The sequence below is a fragment of the Rhinolophus hipposideros genome (assembly GCF_964194185.1).
Source record: "Rhinolophus hipposideros genome assembly, chromosome: 13".
In the NCBI taxonomy this organism is placed as follows: domain Eukaryota; kingdom Metazoa; phylum Chordata; class Mammalia; order Chiroptera; family Rhinolophidae; genus Rhinolophus; species Rhinolophus hipposideros.
Window position 1 is genome coordinate 15,073,421 of NC_138059.1, and position 19,101 is coordinate 15,092,521.

The 19,101-nt window shown below is 39.3% G+C and overlaps 1 protein-coding gene across 1 annotated transcript in view; it reads right to left on the bottom strand.

Moving 5' to 3' along the window:
- DEPTOR (DEP domain containing MTOR interacting protein) overlaps positions 1-19,101 on the bottom strand; it is a 142,327-nt gene that overhangs the window by 39,338 nt on the left and 83,888 nt on the right. Inside the window, exons 5-7 of the mRNA XM_081070913.1 lie at positions 7,230-7,412; positions 5,107-5,241; positions 556-626 (exon numbers count right to left, since the gene is read on the bottom strand). Of these exons, the coding sequence (XP_080927039.1) occupies positions 556-626; positions 5,107-5,241; positions 7,230-7,412 (389 nt within the window). The remainder of the gene's footprint in view (positions 1-555; positions 627-5,106; positions 5,242-7,229; positions 7,413-19,101) is intronic.

Here is a 19,101-nt window from a genome sequence, read left to right on the forward strand (position 1 = left end):
GAAGGAGAGTGGGTGAGACACGGTCAAGCAAAGCCCTTAGGTTCTGTGTGAAGAAGACCAATGGGACCGGTAGGAGCGGGAGGAAGGCTGAAGCACCTCTAAGAAGAGGCAGGTGACCAGGAGATGCTCACAGGAACGCAGTGCTCTCATACCGGGGGCTTATACAACTCAAGGCATGCTGACACGGTCAAAAGCACCACTTCTTGAGGTAGAACAATTTGTCCCACAGTTTGTAACACAGGAGGAATTATTTGCAGTATTTACACTACCATTTGCCCTAAAAGCCGTCATTGTATTTAATAAGGACATAATGGGAATCTTTTGCACAGACAAAAGGAGTTTAAAATGCTGTATTATAATACATCATGTAAAGTCTTCATGCATTTTAGTGCCCAAGGGTCAAGAGAGTCCACTATGGTAATTATGACAAATCCAGAACGAAAATTAAGAGAAGGTTTTCCACTTCCATCCCTAACCTAAAAATTGTCACATTGATATGTTGACATGGGCCAGAAAAACAAGCAGCACAGGAGAAATGCCAAACGATGAGCCTACCGTGAATGTCTTCCTTGCATAAGGAGCCCCGGGAGTCAGGAGTTCCTCAGAAGTGACAGGTCTCTTTAACACTGCAAGACAGACACAACGTCAGGTGCAAACCTTTCTGAGCCCTTCATCCATTCCTTCAGCCGGCATTTATTGACTGCCTCATATGTGACCATCAGTGAACAAAAGTGGAAAAGACCCACTGCCTCACAGGTCATACCCTAGCCGAATACAGACAATATCATCCAACATAAATCAGCCTAAACCTAACTTACAGAGCTATGGAAAGAAGAAGAAATGGAGCAGGATGTAGGAAAGCAACAGGGCCAGGGGTGGGGGGCAAGGAGTGGGTTCAAATGTTTTCTATAAAGAAAAAGGCCACACTTTTCTAGTCTTTGTATTTCTTTCTTTTAAATTCTGATAATGCATTCAACATGTCAAAGTTAAGAGAAAACCTGACTCCAGTGGTCTGCTAGCCATGTTTCAAAAGTTGACGCCATTCAACCCTTTTCCCCAACATACTGTACACATCCCACACACCAAAGCTTCATTCATTTCCTTAAGACCCTGGATTGTATGTACACACTGCCTTTTGCCCTGAGTCTTAATGCTAGTGAATTTTTCTGCAAACTCAACACATGCTAGACACTATCCTACGTGCTGTATACATATTATTTCATTTAGACATCACAAGAACTAACAAATGAGTTAGGCTCATCACTGACCGTATTTTGCTAGTGAGAAAACAGAAGCTCAGAAAAATTCAACAGCTTGTGTTCAAGGTCTCAGAGCTAATGGGTAACAAAATGAAGATTCAAATGCAGGCACTTGGTGCCAGCGCCCACACTCCCAGCCACTATGCTACATGATTCTTCTCACGTGATGCTGTCTCTGTAGCAAAAGAAAGGGCTCAGAAGCTCCGAAGGTAGTGGTGTGTGCAATGGGAAAAGGAAAGGGAGCATGGGGTAAGGCCTGGCTGATCCACCAGGCAGCCAAGCCCTGTCTGGCGGTTACAGGAGCGGCCTTCTTACCTAACAAGTGCCTTTTCATTAAAGGCAACGATGTGCTTCTTGTTGAGAAGACAAGGATTATTATTTTTTTCTTTCAGAAAGCTCATCAATGAGAAAATGAATTTATATTCCCAAGCAAGAGGGAGTAGCTCAAATATCAAGAATAGCTCTCAGCAGACGGACAGGAGGGAAGAGAAGGGGTCCACTGTTGACAACTGAGACTTTTAATTCCCTTTCAGGCAACTCCATTCTCACCCCCCATAATCCCTCCTGGGGTTTCTGAATGTGGACATAGGAATCACACTGTACTGTAATATTTGGCAATCATACTAACCATTTACTTTAATACTCTTTCGCTCTTTTTCAAATCGAGATAGAATGGACACATAACAATTCGATGTATTTATATATTGCAAAATGATCCCCACAATAAGTCTAGTTAACATCCATCACCACACATAGTTACAAGTTTTATTTTCTCACAGTGAGAACTTTCAAGATTTACTCTCTCAGCAACTTTCCAATATATAATAGCGTTATTAACTATAGTCACCATGCTGTGCATTACATCCCCACAACTTACTTATTTTAAACTGGAAGTTTGTGCCTTTTGGACACCTTCCTCCATTTTTCCCACCCTCCACCCCCAGCTTGTGGCAATCACCAATCTGTTTTCTGTGTATATGAGTTTGTTTGTTTGTTTGTTTGTTTGTTTGTTTAGATTTCACATATAAGTAATAGCATATAGTTTTGGTCTGTCTCAGTCTGACTTATTTCACTTAGCATAATGCCCTCAAAGGTCCGTCGATGTGTTCGCAAATGGCAGGATTCCCTTCTCTTTATGGCTGAGTAATGTTCCATTATATATACCACATTTTCCCCATCCTTTCATCCACTGATCGACACATAGGTTGCTTTCATGTCTTGGCTACTGTAAATAATGCTTCAGCGAACATGGGGGTGCAGATAACTTTTCCAGTTTAGTGTTTTTGATTCCTTCAGATAAATACCCAGAAGTGGAATTGCTGGATCATATGGTAGTTCTACTTTAAATTTTCGGAGGCACCTCCATATTTTTTCCCCCACAGTGGCTGTGCCAATTTAAAATCCCACCAACAGTGCAAACGGTTCCCTTTTCTTCACATCCTCACTAACAATTGTTATTTCTTATCTTTTTTATAATAACCATTCTAGTAGGTGTGAGGTAATGATAGCTCATTGTGGTTTTGAATCACACTGTACATATCTGGTAGCAATACAGACCATTTATTTTAATACGCTTTCTCTCTTTCTTATGTTGAAATATGTAGAAACCTTGAAGCCTAGGAGTTATCTTTTAGATTCCTCTTTTTGTATCCTTGGAAATTTATTTACTCATCACAATGATACCAATTATGGTAACATCTATAGCACTTTTTTCGTTTGGCCTCGGGCATTTATGTGCAGTATAAAAAATATATATTCTGGTGTATGTAGTAAAATGATTAATTTTAAATGCCTTACTCTGAAGGCTTGCTTAAAAATCACAGACGAGCTTACTGCATCTTGGAATCCCTTTTTTAAGAGTGAGGGAGGAGCTTGTCAGAATATGGGTAAAAGGTAAGACTTAAATGAACCACAATGAAGTCCTGATAGCTCTGGTCCTTAAGTCCTTAGAGACCAAAAAAAGACAACCCGACCTTTTTTTTTTCCCCTGACTGCCTAACAGTAAACTTTTCCCTTTGAGCCAAGGGGTAAGGAGAAAGAGGAAGCAATACAAACCTATTTGGGAAAGATAGATGTACAGTTAATTTAAGTAATTACCACTTTGTTCGCATTCTACTATTGTATAAAGAACATGTAAAGTGTCTTTGGCACAACTGACCCTTTCTTGAAAGGGACTCTTTTGCTTTAACTTTGAGGAATACCTGTCAGATTTCTACCTGGGCTTCAAACACCGTATTTCTAATATAGTTCTTCTTTCTCATTTTGAGTTATCAGAAGTGCTTCATTGATTGGAAAACCCGGTAGTATATGGTACTCAATGATTTTCCAGCCCGTCAGTGTGGAAGCAAGTTTCTTCATTCACTTGTAAGTTACAACTTTATTCTTAGACCTAATCCTCCCAGAAAGCAGCAAGAAAATTAGATTAAAAAAATGCCCACTTGCCTAGATAACAGCATTAGATGACAGAGTTTCCTCTTAAAGTCCTTTGAACAATACCTATTTGTCCTCATTCTCTCTTAACGCCTAATTTTTTTTCTCTCTGAAGAGATGATGTGTTCACTGAGGGAAGGGGTCATGACCTCTCATCTTCGTATCCTGAACTTCTGGTGATGAGGTAAAAAACAGCATGAACAAAAGGAACAGTCTCTTCCCTGAAGGTGACACACTAAACTGAGGGTAGATAGTGCATTAAAGAAAAATGGAGCTGAGGGTATTTTCAAGGCAATAATTATCATGATGGGCCATACCCTCTAATCCTGGGAAGGAGGTGGGCATGAGACAATGACAAAGGGGTAGGATCAGTGGGTTCCAGGGTCTAGTGGGGTTGAAGAACTGACTGGGTCAATGAAGGATTGTTTCTAAGTACAAGGTCGTCAACAATCTTTATGGCTAGATTTTTTTTTTATTCCTGGAATGTAAAGGCCATAGAGGTTGATGAGTCGAGTTTGAAAACACAAGCTTCTGAGTCCATTACAGGCACAGCTGGGTGTGCACAGACCATGCTTCTTCCTTCGGGGTGCTGGACCCGACAGATCTTTGTGTCAGGTGCAGTCTGAGGAAGTGCTATTTCCCCTGCTATAGGGAATACGGATGCCCTGCTCAAACCGTCCTTCAGGAGAGACTGAAGGGCTCCTCCCAGCGGCTGGGACTGCCCAAGGCAGACAGCCCTCAGACTGCTAATGCTTTCAACTGTCCTTGGAACTATCTCTCGGAAGAGGGCTGCCTTGCCTAAGGTCATGCCCTACCCCCTGGGGCAGCCAACATTTAATGACCAGTCAACATGAGGGTATAAAGGCCACCTCATCCCAAGTTGGGACAAGTCTGAAGAGCCATCCCAACTCAAGAGATCCCCTTGGGGTCAGCTGCAGCCTTTATGGAGGCTGCACTGCAGCCCCATTCTCCCTTTGCCCAAACCTACGTCCTGCCCTTCCATTCAACAGGTGTTGACCCCAAGAGCTTGCGGTAATAAGATTCCCACACACCGGGGGTGGCCAGATGGCTCAAATGGTTAGAGCACCAGCTCTTAACAACAGGGTTGCCAGTGTGATTCCCACTGGGCTAGTGAACTGCGCCCTCCACAACAAGATTGAAAACAACGGCTTGAGCTTGGAGCTGAGCTGCTGGTGGGTGGCCTGTTTGCTCAGTGGTCAGAGCGAGGTGCTCATAACACCAAGGTCACCAGTTCGAGTCCCACATGGGCCAGTGAGCTGCGCACCCTCTCTCCCCCACAACTAGATTGAAAAACAAAGACTTGACTTCATGGAAAAATTCACTATTCCCCAATATCACCCAATTAAAAAAAAATCCCCAAACACCAGTCTCCCTTCATCTGGGAATGACCACTCACCGGACTTGGGGTTGCAGAGCACAGGGGGGCTGCTGCTGAGGGTGGGGCTGCTGCTGAAGTAGCCACTGCTGCCGCAGCTGCTCATACTGCTCCTTCTCACCGCAGACACGATCTTGATCTCCTTGCTGGGGCTGACTGTGCGGGCGAAAACACACAGGCACTGAGCGAGGTGGTCTCCGTTCCCTAGAGCACACGGCCTTTCAGTCGGGAGGTACCGTGAGGCGAATCACCTGTGCCAGAAAAAGCACTCTGGCCTTGGAGTCAGAAAAGCCAAGATCTGAGTAGCAGTTCTACCACTTGCCAATAGCACACACAACCTGAGGCCATTCCCTTTAGGTCTCTGAGCCTCAATTTCCCCAAATGTAAACTGGAACTAATGCTGTCTCATTGGACTGGTGCAAGGAGTGGATTACATAATATGCAAAAGTACTCAGCTACCTAAAATAGTATTTCAAGGCTACTGAGCCCATGCTGAACAGTCCGTGGAAGGAAGTAAATTGCATGCTGGCTGTACGCTTAATGAATTAACAGTACTAAGAAGTGCCTCCTGATTTAATAGGAAATCATGAATCACCCAGAGTCATGGAAAAGGAGATTAAAATACAGAGCACATATTTAGGTTTTGAAAGTATGTGAGGCAGTGGCTTAAATGACCTGATCTGCTTCTCTCGGCCACAGAGCTGGCAAGGAGTGGAGAGCCAGGTATACGATGGAATGAAAGAGGCCAAGAAAAGAACTCCGATCAGTGCCTGGCACATGGGAAGCACAAAATAAATGCTGGCTTTCGAGGTGACCACTGTTGTTACTCTAGCTCCCTCTCACCATCGTCAATTATTCAGGTCTGTTGGGACCATTTAAGAAACAGGCAAACCTTGGGACTCACGAGAACGTGAATAGTTGCTCCGCATTTGCAGAAGACAAACTCAAGAGGACACAACTGGCTTGTATCTAAGCACAGGGTCAGGCTGCTGCCCTTGGCTAGTGCTTCCTTTCCCAGAGCAGCTCTTGGTTTATTCTCTCTTCCATCCCATCTATATCTAAGGAATCTGGGATGTGGGAAGTTGGAGAGGGGATAGTATAGTAACAGTACAGTACAGAAAGACAGAAGTGGTGCGAGATCCAGCTCTGTCTACCACTTTCTGGCTGTGTCACCTCTGGTAAGCCATTCAATTTCTCCATGCCTCAGTTTCTTCACCTGTAAAATGGGAATAAGAGCAACATCTTTCCTCTTCAAGTTATTATGAGAATTCAATGAGAATGTTCATGCAGCAAAGCTTGGCTCAGTGCCAGGGGCACAGAAAGTTCTCAATATAGTTGCAGGTGCTCTCATGGTCACTTGCTATATGTAACCAAGACACCCATTGTCATTTTGCCCTGAGTTTCAGGTGAAGCCCAGAGCTCCCCAACGTCAGGCCAACCAGTTCTTTGAGTCAATGCCAAGTTTTCAGAGGAGCTCAAGATACCTCTGGAAGCACCTAGCCTCTTACACAGAATGACACATCAAGGTAATCTTTTCTGGATGAGTGGGGTGATCTCGGCGAACTCAGTCACAAACATTATCACGTGAACACCGTCATTGCTGTCAGGGTTGATGGTAAATACAAAACTGTTTGACCTCACATGTAATGTCCCAGGCTGCTGTGCTTTATCATCCCCTCTGCTTTTCACAGTTCTTGTTCTGTGTCACTGACTGATCATGGATTGACAATCAGTTGCCTTTCATGGATTGACAGCCAGTTGCCTTTTAGTTGTAACATGCTCTCAGAAGTCCTTATTCATCCTTAAAATATGTAGCTTTTCAATGTTGTGATTTTAGAAACTGAGTCATTAGTGATATGTAGGAATTGTTTATAAATGAAAAGTAAGTGATATCTGAGGGAGAGCTTTGGGAGGTCTTCTATAATTCAAGTACATTAATTTTATAAAACAGATTTCACGACATCTAAGTTGAGCACCTGGGAACAATTTGGTGATGTTTTCTTTTTTTAAATTCTTGGCATGCTTATTGGTAATGAATAAGTAGATATTTGCTGGAAAACAGAATTTCACACAAGGGAGATATTACTATATTGTTTCTCAAAAGACAAAAACATGTGATCCAGAGAACAATGGAACAGCCATACCTGACATAAAACTGGTAGATTTCCGATTGTCGTGGCTCTGCTTTCTTAGGCAGAAGGGACTGTCGTGCGTTTCCTGGGAGGGGGATTTTTCATTGAGCAGCTCCATTAGCCTTCGCCTCCGCCGGAAGTTCATTTTGAACTGGTAGAGAAGGTTGCTGTCCACAAAAGGATGCTTGTTGGACACTGAGGAGAAGAAACAACAGGTAAAGATGTCTGGCATCCCGGCCACTGAGCACAGCAGCCGAAGGTCTCAGCGAACTGGGGCAAAAGTCTTAAGAAAGAGTTCAGTTCTACAGATGCCACCTTGTCACCCACACGTGGTCCAAATCCTTTCCATGTGTCAGGTACCTTAAAAACCTGCTAATCGATGTCTCTGGAGGAACTCTGCCTGACCTCACCCGCAATCAAAGTTATATGCTTCCTGGTGTTGTCATTGCCCCGATTTCACCTCCATCAGAGCCCTTGTCACACTGCACTCTCATTGTTCCGCTTACATCTTGGCCTTTCCCACTAAACTCTAGGCTCTTCGGTGCACTGATCATGGCTTCATTGAGTCGTGTGTCCCCAGAGACCACGCACAGTGCTTGTCCCATAGCAACACGTCTATTTATTTGTCTAAACTTTTCATTTTGAAATAATTATACACTCACAGAATATAAAAAAAATAAAAATAAATAACAAAAAAAAAACCCCAAACAACAACAAAAAGTTATGGAGTCACAGACAGTTGCAAAAATAAGAGAGAGACCACATATTGTATATGAGTCCTGTCATATGAAATATCCAAGACAAAGAAATCCATAGAGACAAAGTGGATTGGTAGTTGCCAGGGATTGGAGGGGGTCTAAGAGGCAAGGTTGTGTTGGCTTACGTGTTGGATTTCTTTTTGAGGTGATGAAACTGTTCTAACATTAACTATAGTGATGACGGCACACATCTGTGAATATGCTGAAAAACAAGTGAACGGCACACTTTAAATGGGAAGATTGTACGAGGCATGACAATTAAGCTTGCGAACGCATCCTAGAAAAAGGGCTACATACCTCATTGCTGAATATCACTATGGCCACCTTTGAGGTACTCCCCTTGGGAAGCTATGCACCCACGCCAGTGCCTAGTCCACCCTTCAAAGCAATTTTGAGACTCTTTTTCTGGAATGGCCATCAGACCTGTTGTCGTATTACCCTTGATGTCCTGAATGTCATCAAAATGTCTACTTTTCAATATTTCCTTTATCTTTGGTTAAAGAAAGAAGTCATTTTGGGCCAGATCAGGTGAGTAGGGAGGGTGTTCCAATACCATTATTTGTTTCCTGGCTAAAAACTCCTTCACAGACAGTGCCCTGTGAGCTGGTGCATTGTCGTGATGCAAGAGCCATGAATTGTTGGTGAAAATTTCAGGTCATCTAACTTTTTCATGCAGCCTTTTCAGCACTTCCAAATAGTAAACTTGGTTAACTGTTTGTCCAGTTGGTACACATTCATCATGAATAATCCCTCTGATATCAAAAAAGGTTAGCAACATAGCTGCAACAAGTTCTCAAACTTACTTGTCTGACCTGGTATGGTATGTGAACGCTATGGCAATAAAGCTGTTAAAATCGACAACTGCAGGTAGCACAGAGGATTCCTATGTACCCTTCACCCAGATTCCCCCAATAGCAATTTCTTACATAAATAACTATAGTATAATATCAAAGCAGGACATTGGCATCAGTATAATCTACAGACCTTATTCAGATTTCCCCAGTTTTCACATGCACTCATTTGTATTTGTGTGTGTATATAGTTCTATGCAATTTTGCCACATGTAGATTTGTGTAACCACCACCACACTGGAGATACAGAACTAGTCCACCATGACAAAGGAAGTCCCTCATGCTACCCCTTGTAGCCTCCCCTTCCACGTCCCTAATGCCTGGTAACCACTAATATGTTCTCCATCTCTATAATGTTAACTTTTTGAAATATCATATAAATGCATCACTCAGGACGTAGCCATTTAAGATTGATGTTTAATGAAATGGCTATCCAATGATAATGACTGGTTAACTCCTAAAGAAAATCTATCCTTTAGAGAGCCTAATCATGCCAGGCTGTCACCTCCAAATCAGTCACAATCGCTTCATACAGCATTTTCTACGAATCCAACACTAGTTTAAATGCTTTCTATGTATCAATTCCTTTCATTGTAACAACAGCCGACCGTAAAGATAAACTCAGAGAAGACATAGTAAAAGGCAGAGGTACAAATAGAACTACAGTATCTGACTCCAGAATTCAAGTTCCAAACCACTACTCTCAACTCCCCGAGTGAGAAAAAATCCCTGTGCTTGTGGAGGTTCCCATAAAGAATGGAAAGAATGACAGAATCTTTACACTGTAAATGAAATAGAGAAGAGTAATGAAGCACATCTCCAACAGAAGATCAACAGGAATATTCATGTCAAAACAGTTATTTGAATATTAAACACTTTTGGGTCTATGGTCAGTCTCAAAAGAAGTCCTATTCTACTTGCCTGGAGTTATGAAATGTGGGGTTTTAATCCAGTTATTCTGTTCTTTTTCAAATTGATTGTTATCTGTGCTGTAACAGAAATTTCTTTCCTACTGATTGACAGTGAAAGGCAGTCAGAACTCCTACAGCTTTGAAATAAACGGAGAGGGTTTTGTTTGTTTATTTGGTTGTTTTGTTTTTGTTTTCAGCACGACATCAAGACATGGTTTTAATTTAGAGATTCTATATTCATTTTGTGAGAGCTTCACTGAGATATAATTCATATAACCACATAATTCCCCCATTGAATGTGTATAGTTCTATGGCTTTTAGTAGTTTACCAGAGTTGTGTATCCCATCATCACAATCAAGTTTAAAATATTTGTATCACCCCCCAAAAAAACCCCACACTTTTTAGCCATCACCTCCAATCTGCCCTTAACCCCTAGTCCCGGGCAACCATCCATCTATTTTCTGTCTCTACAGATTTGTCTATTCTGGGCATTTCATATAAATAGAATCATATACTATGTGGTCACTTTCACTTAGCATGTTTATAAGGTTCACCCATGTCATAGTATGTATCAGTATTTCAATCCTTTTTATTGCCAAATAATATTCCATTGTATAGATATACCACATTTGTTTACCCATGTATCAGTTGATGCACATTTGAATCATTTCCCTTTGTGGTTATGAACAATGCTCAACACTCACGTAAAAAATTTTGTGTGTGGACATATGTTTTCATTCCTCTTGGGTTGATAGCTAGGAGTAGAATGGGAGGAGAATGTGGTAACTCTAGATTTGAGGATTTGAGGAACTTCCAGACTCTTCTGCAAAGAGGATGCCCCATTATACATTCCCATCTACAGAAGCTCAGGAGGTTCCAATTTCTCCACATCCATAGCAACACCCGCCATTGTCTGTCTTTTTTTATTATTCTTTTCCTAGTAGGTGGGAAGTGGTATCTTATTGCAGTTCTGATTTGCGTTTTCCTGATGGTTAGTGATGTCGAGCATGCTTTTATGTGCTTATTTTCCATTTGTACATCTCCTTTGGAGAACTGTCTATCCAGATCCTTTGTCCATTTTTTTAAATTGAGTTGTCTTTTTTTTTTAATAGATTTTATTTTTTTAAAGAAGTTTTAGGTTCACAGAGCAGAGAGTACAGAGATTTCTCATATACTCTTTGTCCCCCTGACATACAACCTCCCCTACTATTATTGATTATCAAGAATGGTATAGTTACAGTTGATGAGCATACGTGGACACGTCATTCTCCCCCAAAGTCCATAGTGTACATTCACCTTTGGTGTTGTATATTCCACGAATTTTGATAAGTGTAGAATGATATGTATCTATCATTATATCATACAAAAATAGTTCCACGATCCAAAAAAATTCTCTGTGCTCTACCTATTCATCCCTCTGCCCTCACTAACCTTGGCAGCCCCTGATCTGTTTACTGTCTCCATAGTTTTGCATTTTCCAGATGTCATATAGTATGTAGCCTTTTCATACTGGCTCTTTCACTTAGGAATATGCATTTACAGTTCCTCCATGTCTTTTCATGGCCTGATAGCTCATTTCTTTTTAGTCCTGAATCACATTCAATTGTGTGGGTATAACCCAGTTTACTTATCCATTCACCTGCTAAAGGGCGCCTTGGTTGCTTCCAAGTTTGGGCAATCATGAATAAAACTGCTATAAACATCCGTGTGTGAGCTTTTTATGAACATGTTTTCAGCTCCTTTGGCTAAATACGAAGGAGCATGATTGCTGGATCAAATGGTAATAGTTTGTTTAGTTTTATAAGAAACTACCAAATTGTCTTCCAAAGTGCCTGTACCATTTTGCATTCCCATCATCAATGAATGAGATTTCCTGTTCGTCCACATCCTTGCCAGCATTTGGCATTGTCAGTGTTTTGGATTCGGGCCGTTCTAATAGGTGTACAGTGATACATCATTGTTTTGATCTGCAATTCCCTAATGACATGATATTGAGCATCTTTTCTTGTTTATTTGTTATCTGTTTATTTTCTTTGGTGAGATGTCTGTTCAGGTCTTTGGCCCGTTTTTTAAATCAGGTGGTTCATTTTCTACTTGTTGAGTTTTGAGTTCTTTGTATATTTTCAATAACAGTTCTTTTTTCAGATATGTCTTTTGCAAATGTTTTCTCCCATTCTGTGGCTTGTCCCTTTGTTCTCTTCATGGGTTGTCTTTTTATTATTAAATTGTAATAGTTATTTATGCATTCTAGATACAAGCCCTTTATCAGGTATATTATTTGCAAATATTTTCTCCCATTCTGTGAGTTGGTTTTTCACTTTCTTGATGGTATCCTCTGCAGCACAAAGGTTTTACATTCTGATTATGTCTATTTTTCTATTTTTATGTTTTTTAAATCTATTTTTCTTTTGCCACTTGAGCTTTTGGTGTCATGTCTAAGAAATCATTCTATGCGCATTTTTAAAATAGTTCTTCAATGAAGAACTGCTCTATATGAACTGACAAAATGGCAACACTTCACAAATACACGTTCATGCCTGAATGTCTTATCCATATTATCTACTTAGAGCTTAAATGGGGAAGATGAAATGGAAATTGGAATGAAAAAATTTATTAGCACCTTTAAATCCAGTTCCAGTTTGCAAAACCCCTTACTTTTCTAATCAAAAAAGTTTTGCATGTTCATTTTTAAAAATTGAAAAATACAGAAAAGCTCCCAGGCCTTAAACAAAATAGAATTATTTATCTTTCCATCTACCTAACTATACTGAGCAAATACGAAATTTGATAGAGAAGAATATTCTCCTTTTTTTCAGTATTTAAATATTGACTCATTTATATAGATTCATTTATAGTATGAATACCTACAGGCCAATCGTGTGGGGAAAAGAATCATCACTGCTTTAAGACCTAGGAATACAAAGAGAAATTACGTAACAAACACTTGTTCTCAATAAACTTAAAGTCTAGCAGAGGAAATAAAATGGGCTCACATGTAACTATAGTAAACGAAAGAAATTTCAAATGTCTTAAGGAAATTATATATAAAGTGCTATGGAAAGTCAGAGGAGAGATTATTTTCAGCCAATGGGTGAAACAAGATTCACTAAAAATTGTCATTAACTGAAAAATAAATGTACGCAAATAAGAAGCTTATTTGGAAGCATCATGGAAAAACCCAAAACAACGATCAAATCTAAAACATTAGAAGACAAAAGTTCGATATAACTTAACAACAATGAACCTTAAACGATTTTTTTCAGGGAGAAAAGATGGCTCAGACTCCTCTCTTGTACCAACAAGAAAGAGAGACAACATGCCCAGTTGGCAGAGGCACTATTAGCTATTAGCACCCTGTTCTCTGACACCAACTCCAGTGTTCTTTCCATTACCCTGCGACGCATCTCAGGTGGTCAAATGTTGACCTTTATCTTGATTTCTGTGATGGGTACACCGTCATTTCAGCCCACCGGTATTTAATAAAAGCCTGCGTGTCCACTAATTGCCCACTCTGCTGAAGTTTAGGCATAATAATAAAAGCAGTAGCTCATTTATTATTTGGCATCATACTAAGCACTTTATAAATATTATGTTATCCTTACAATAACACTGCAGAGTAGATACTGCTCTTATCTTTATTTTACAGTAAGAACTGAGACTTAGTCCAGGAACTTGCCCAACTCCATACAAGCTAAGGCTTCTGAACCTAAAGTAATATGTTTACCTAAAAACACAGGCTAGAAGATATTGGAGAAGACTCTAAAGTTATACTAGTAAAATGTGATCTAACACTCATTCCCAGGTTCATCACAGAATTTATTTTTTCTGTCACCCACATACCTAGTGATAGGCAGTCTGTTTGTGACACTTAGCATATTACAGGTATAACGGTTTTTTTGTTTGTTTGTTTGTTTTCTTTCTTGATGGTAGGGGAGTATGTCTCTTTCCCCAACTAAGTTTTGGGCTCCCCACCCGGTTTGGGAGCCCAGACTGTATCTTAATCATTATGACATCCTCAAATCCTAGATACTATGTGTTTGGCTGAGTAGGTGCTCAGTAAACGGCTGCATGTGAATGGTCCATGGTGGGGAGTCAGAGGATTAGGCAGCATGTCCAGGACACAGCTAATTTTGAACTATTTAGTTACTAGTCTGTGCAACGGTTCCCCCCAAACCAATCTGTGGGCTCATGGTAGGCTAAAAAGAGTTTATTGGAGCATGGGGGATAATGCATTTAGCTTTTCCTGTAACTAAGTATATTCCACTTAAAGACTTTCCTTTATTCTGAAATTATATCATCACAACTTTGTTATTCATTTATCCATCCATTTATTCAACTTTTATTGAGTTAGTTGGGTTACATGCCAGGTACATTTCTTGTCCAGTGTTAAACAAAATGATGATAAAAATAGATAGAAGGGTTTTTTTAAATATTCATTCTTGGCTTTTTTTTTTTTTTGGACTGTGAAATTCAAAATTCTGTAAACCACTAGGAAAATAATATAACCCAATCCACTAGGTATCATATTAACTCCTTTATCAATAATGCTGATTCAGCAGCCACCTTGAGTGTTTTACAAACAATTTTTCTTCCGGGTCAATCCCAGCAAATGCAATGTATGGTTGTAACTGTATTTATCACCCACATTTGCTAATGAATCATTCTTCTGGTTACATGAACAGCAGAGTCTCAGAAAGGAGGCGCCTTCTGAAGGGCTCACCTCTGCCAACATGTAACCTAATGATTCATCTGGGTGTTTCACAGTCTTTAAGTGGTGATAAATTGTTCACCAAGCCTAAATGAATAATGATGGCCACAAAGACAAAAACCTTCAATTGGTAGTTCTGCATGTTCTTAGTAAATAATACATCCTTGGATTTGGGAGATGCTGAATGCATCCTGGATGGAGAGATAAGTAAGCCAAGTACATTTGACATAATATCTATAAATAGTGGCTCTTTTGTGGACAGTCAGATTTTCACATAAATTTACTACATCACTACATTCAGTAACACAATAATAAAATTTTCTGGGTAAATTATTTATTTCTGGAAACCTTTTCTGAGTTTATTGTGATTTTAAAAATCCTCCAGTTAACTTTGCAACAGTATCTTAAATTATAACCTGAAGATACATAGCTCTGTACACATTTATCGAGACCTACTATTTGCACAGTGAATTACACAAAACACTGGCTCTGGCATAAAGAAATCCAGGAAAGCATTCTGAATCCAAACAAACTCCCTAACAGATAAAAGTACTTTAAAATTATTTTTAATTGAAATGGGAATCTCACTACTAATTTAATTTCCTCAGGCTTCAACTACCCAGCCAGAGTTTAATTTACACTCTTTCTCCATTCTCCACCTCCCCAGCTCTATACCACTGATAGCTAAAAGGGTAAACATGTCATCTAAGAGAAGATACAAGAATCACATTTAAATAGTCCTTATTCATCACATTCTCTCTCCAGTAATGTAGATGACCTTGAACATGCCCAAATCAGGGAAAACAAGGATGGTGAGACAGCAGATTATACATGTTAAGCATAATGCCAAGCAGATTGTAAGCACTCAATCAGATGGCTACTAGACTTATCCTGGTGATCACTTCATCAGGGAAATAAATTTTGAGTAACTACATTATATATCTGAAACTAATATAATATTGTATATTAACTATATTTTACTAAAAAGTAAAACTACATTTAAAAAGTAAAATAAATTGTACCGTTATTATTTTACAACCACTGGTTGTTTTTACTGTCATCATCATTTACTGATGATAGGCTGCCACTTGGTTTATGGGGATTTAATTTTATGAGGCACTGTATTTAATGCCCTACTTCAATTCTCAAGGACTTATTTAGATTTTAGTGCCTCAGGAGCGGTCAGCCTCTGTGAAACAAAGGTCTCTATGTATTCATCTTCCAACTGTGTGCCTGGCATAGATGGAGTCAAATTCTCTTCTCAGATTAAAGAAGTGACAAGTGCCCATGTTGCTTGCATTGTTTTCAATAATTATTTTGCTTTTAAAAGTGTATTTTTCCCCCTCACATTCAAGTTTTAATGACATGAACATTGAGGCACAGACATTTGCTTTGTGAGTGTAGCCCTAGGTGTAACATAATCGTAGTTACAAAAGCTGAGAGAGTGCAGGTCAACAGCCATAGTATAGCATCAATCAATCACACACGACATCCACTCACTTATTCAACAAACTGAGCACCTACTAAGTGTCCCACACTATCCCAGCTATCTGTCTTAGCATGGTGATTGGAATATGACACCATCTGCTCATTCTTTCAAACTCATCAATACCAAAGTCTGCTAAAAGAGACCTTGTTTCATACAAAAACAAAACAATTGAGACTTTTTAAAAAACTCCCATATGCCCAATAACTTTTAGAAAATAGTATCATGCAATGGAAAGCAAAGGTTCTAGAGTCAGACGACCTGGGTTCTGAACCCAATCCTGCAGCCTTCACTAGCTGTTATTTGGGCAACTTACTGAAATGTTTTAAGCCTCCAATTTTTTTGCAGTTAGGCTATGAAGAACACATAGGATAATTTATGGAAGAGATTTGGAATGGCTTTTGACATGTGGTGTTTTTAGTGTTCTTAGACTCCTAAAGATTGACTTCATTTGGTCATTTAAGTTTCAGTACAGAATTCATTTCATCCCTCCTTTCAAAGATCACTTTGCTCATCTCCTACGAGAACTTCTGTCACCTCTTCACTCATGAAAAATATGAAATCTTAACCAGATATCCAGACCAAGTTTGGCAAGCATCCTACTAGAAGACATTTAAATCTCAGAAGTCAAAGGAAAGCAAGAAATGAAGGAGTGAGTTAAGACACAGGCTGTTTTAGAAAGTAACTAGATTACGAAAGCCAAAGATTTCTTTTTTATAGCTGTAAATTACCTACGTGGTCTCAAGAAATAAACAACGGCTACATGACACATAGTTTATATTCCAGAGAGAGAAGAGATGATTCTTTCTATACTGCAACTTGATATTCTCCATATTCAAAATAAAAATCCTTTGCTGCATAAACAACTTGGTATTTGTAAAACAGAGACAAAATAACCTAAGATCTGGGGGTAAAAAAACAAAGAGAAGGAAAGGAAAATCAAGGAGGGGAACAGTGATTGGTGTCTCCAAATCTTGAGGTTTTTCCAAATCTTCCTTTCTCACATCTCAATGTTATACAGGACCTTTATATTATAGTAAATGTTGTGATATATGCAATGTAACAAATTTTGTTCTTTTTTCCTTGAGAATATTAGTCTCTAAACAGGAAGACATAAGAGACAATGTTCAAAGTCGACATTCAATAGCTAATATTCTAGTTATGGTCTTATCAACAGCTGTAATTGAAAACAGACAATTTTGTACTCAACCAATTTACAATTTCTGGGACTTTCCAAGCCTTCTTTTTGCACTAGGGGAATTCTCTAGAGGCTTGCCTTAGTATTCAGGGAGACATAAAATAGGAGGAAGAACAGACACAGCCAGAAAGTTGAAGCGATGTAAATACAACAGGATCCTATTGCTTAGGAAAGTAGGGGTTCTAGAAGCACTAAACTTACAATGTTGCTGATATTTGGTAAAAGAAAACAGATCCTTATTCACTGTATGCCATTACTTTTCAGGAAGCATGAAGGGAATGTCATGTAATCTACTAAAATAATAAAGTGTCATTGGTCAGATATAGTCTTCTTTGTGTGAATAATGTAGCTCTGTTTTTTCCCTTATCAATTATTAGAATGATTTTTTTTTTTTTGCAAACACAGCATGATTTTTAAAAGCTGAATATCTAAAAGGGGGGAAATTGGCTTCTGCTCCACTCACACATACAGAGTAAGGATGAATATAAAATGTTACCATCAATCTAAAACCTTATTACATAAGCTCAGTTGAATATAAGATATTTTAGGCTACTTATCTAGTTGGAGGGAGGGAGGTCACATACTTTCCCCCATCCTTGAAATGTTTGCTGGCAAATGACCACAACACAACAGATATCATGAAACCAGTGACCTGAATCCAGCAGTGTGATAAGATGTACAGATTATCAACTGTTCCTTGGGTGGCACTTTTTTCTTTTTCTTTTCTTTTCTTTTCTTTTCTTTCTTCCTCTTTCTTTTTCTCCTTTTTATTTTTTATTTTTTTGGTTTTTTTTGGATGGCACTCTTTAAAAAGGTAATCTTGGCTTTGGGATCACATAAGCAATTTAGCAGAGTAGAAAGGGGGCTTAAACAGACAGAGGAATACGGATAATGACGATTACAATGAGGAAGAAGAAAGCTCAGCAGCCAGGATGAGGCCGAGGGGACCATGGCTGCAAACCTGCAAACCTGTGTCAAAACTAAAAGTCTCCCATGTCTCCCTAGAGCCAGAAGACCCTCACTAGCTGCTGTGACTAGAAATCTTATCATGACTACATTCCACAATACAGAGGAGGGCATAGCTCGCTACTTCACCTGGGGCCAAAAATGATGTCACTCTATCTTAGGGACTTGCTCTATTGCCCTTTGCTTTCTTTCTTATCCCCTTCTGATCCCTGTATCTCCTCCTAAAAGGACCACTTAGGACCTACAGGCATTGCTTAAGAGTACCGACAGACTTCAAGGATAAGCTGGTACGTAATAGAAGATCTAATCCTCAGACTTAGTGTTTCTAAAATGCAAATAAATTCTGCGTATGAAAATGCTGCCACATCCCTGCCAACAAGACAAAAGTTTGCAGTCGTTCCACATATCCAGGGATGAATTTGTACGCTTTTGGCTCCCTGCTCTGGCCAAATCAGCCCTACAGAGTGCAAACATCAGATTGCATTTAGTATGTTGCATATTTTTTAAAAAATCAAGACTAAAAAATATTGATATTATGCTTCTTAATCATGTTTGGTGGAACACAGGCATTAAATATTAACTACAACAGAATATTAAAGCTCCTTTTAAAAGAAAATCTGAGCTGTATATAAGACCATCTCAAACCATCCTCAAGGCTTGATAGAGCCCTGTTGCCTAAAGCAGCAAAAGTTCTTGATTCAAGAACATTAAGTAACTGTTTTTAAGTGGCTACGCCACATAAGGATAGTGCTTGAGACACAAACCTCTCCAGAAGGCAATAACAAGTGAGTCAGCACTAAAATAATTACTTCCTGAGCACTGACAAAATTAAGAAGACTATATGAAAGCAGGAAATTAATTTTAAGGGATAAAGTCCTATTAACTGATATTACTCAAACAAAACACTTTCATTCACAAAATTAGAACCCAATTACACTTATTTAATTGATCGAAGGGAGGAGAGGGGATGAGAAAGAAAAGAGTATTAAAGTAACTTTAGTAAAC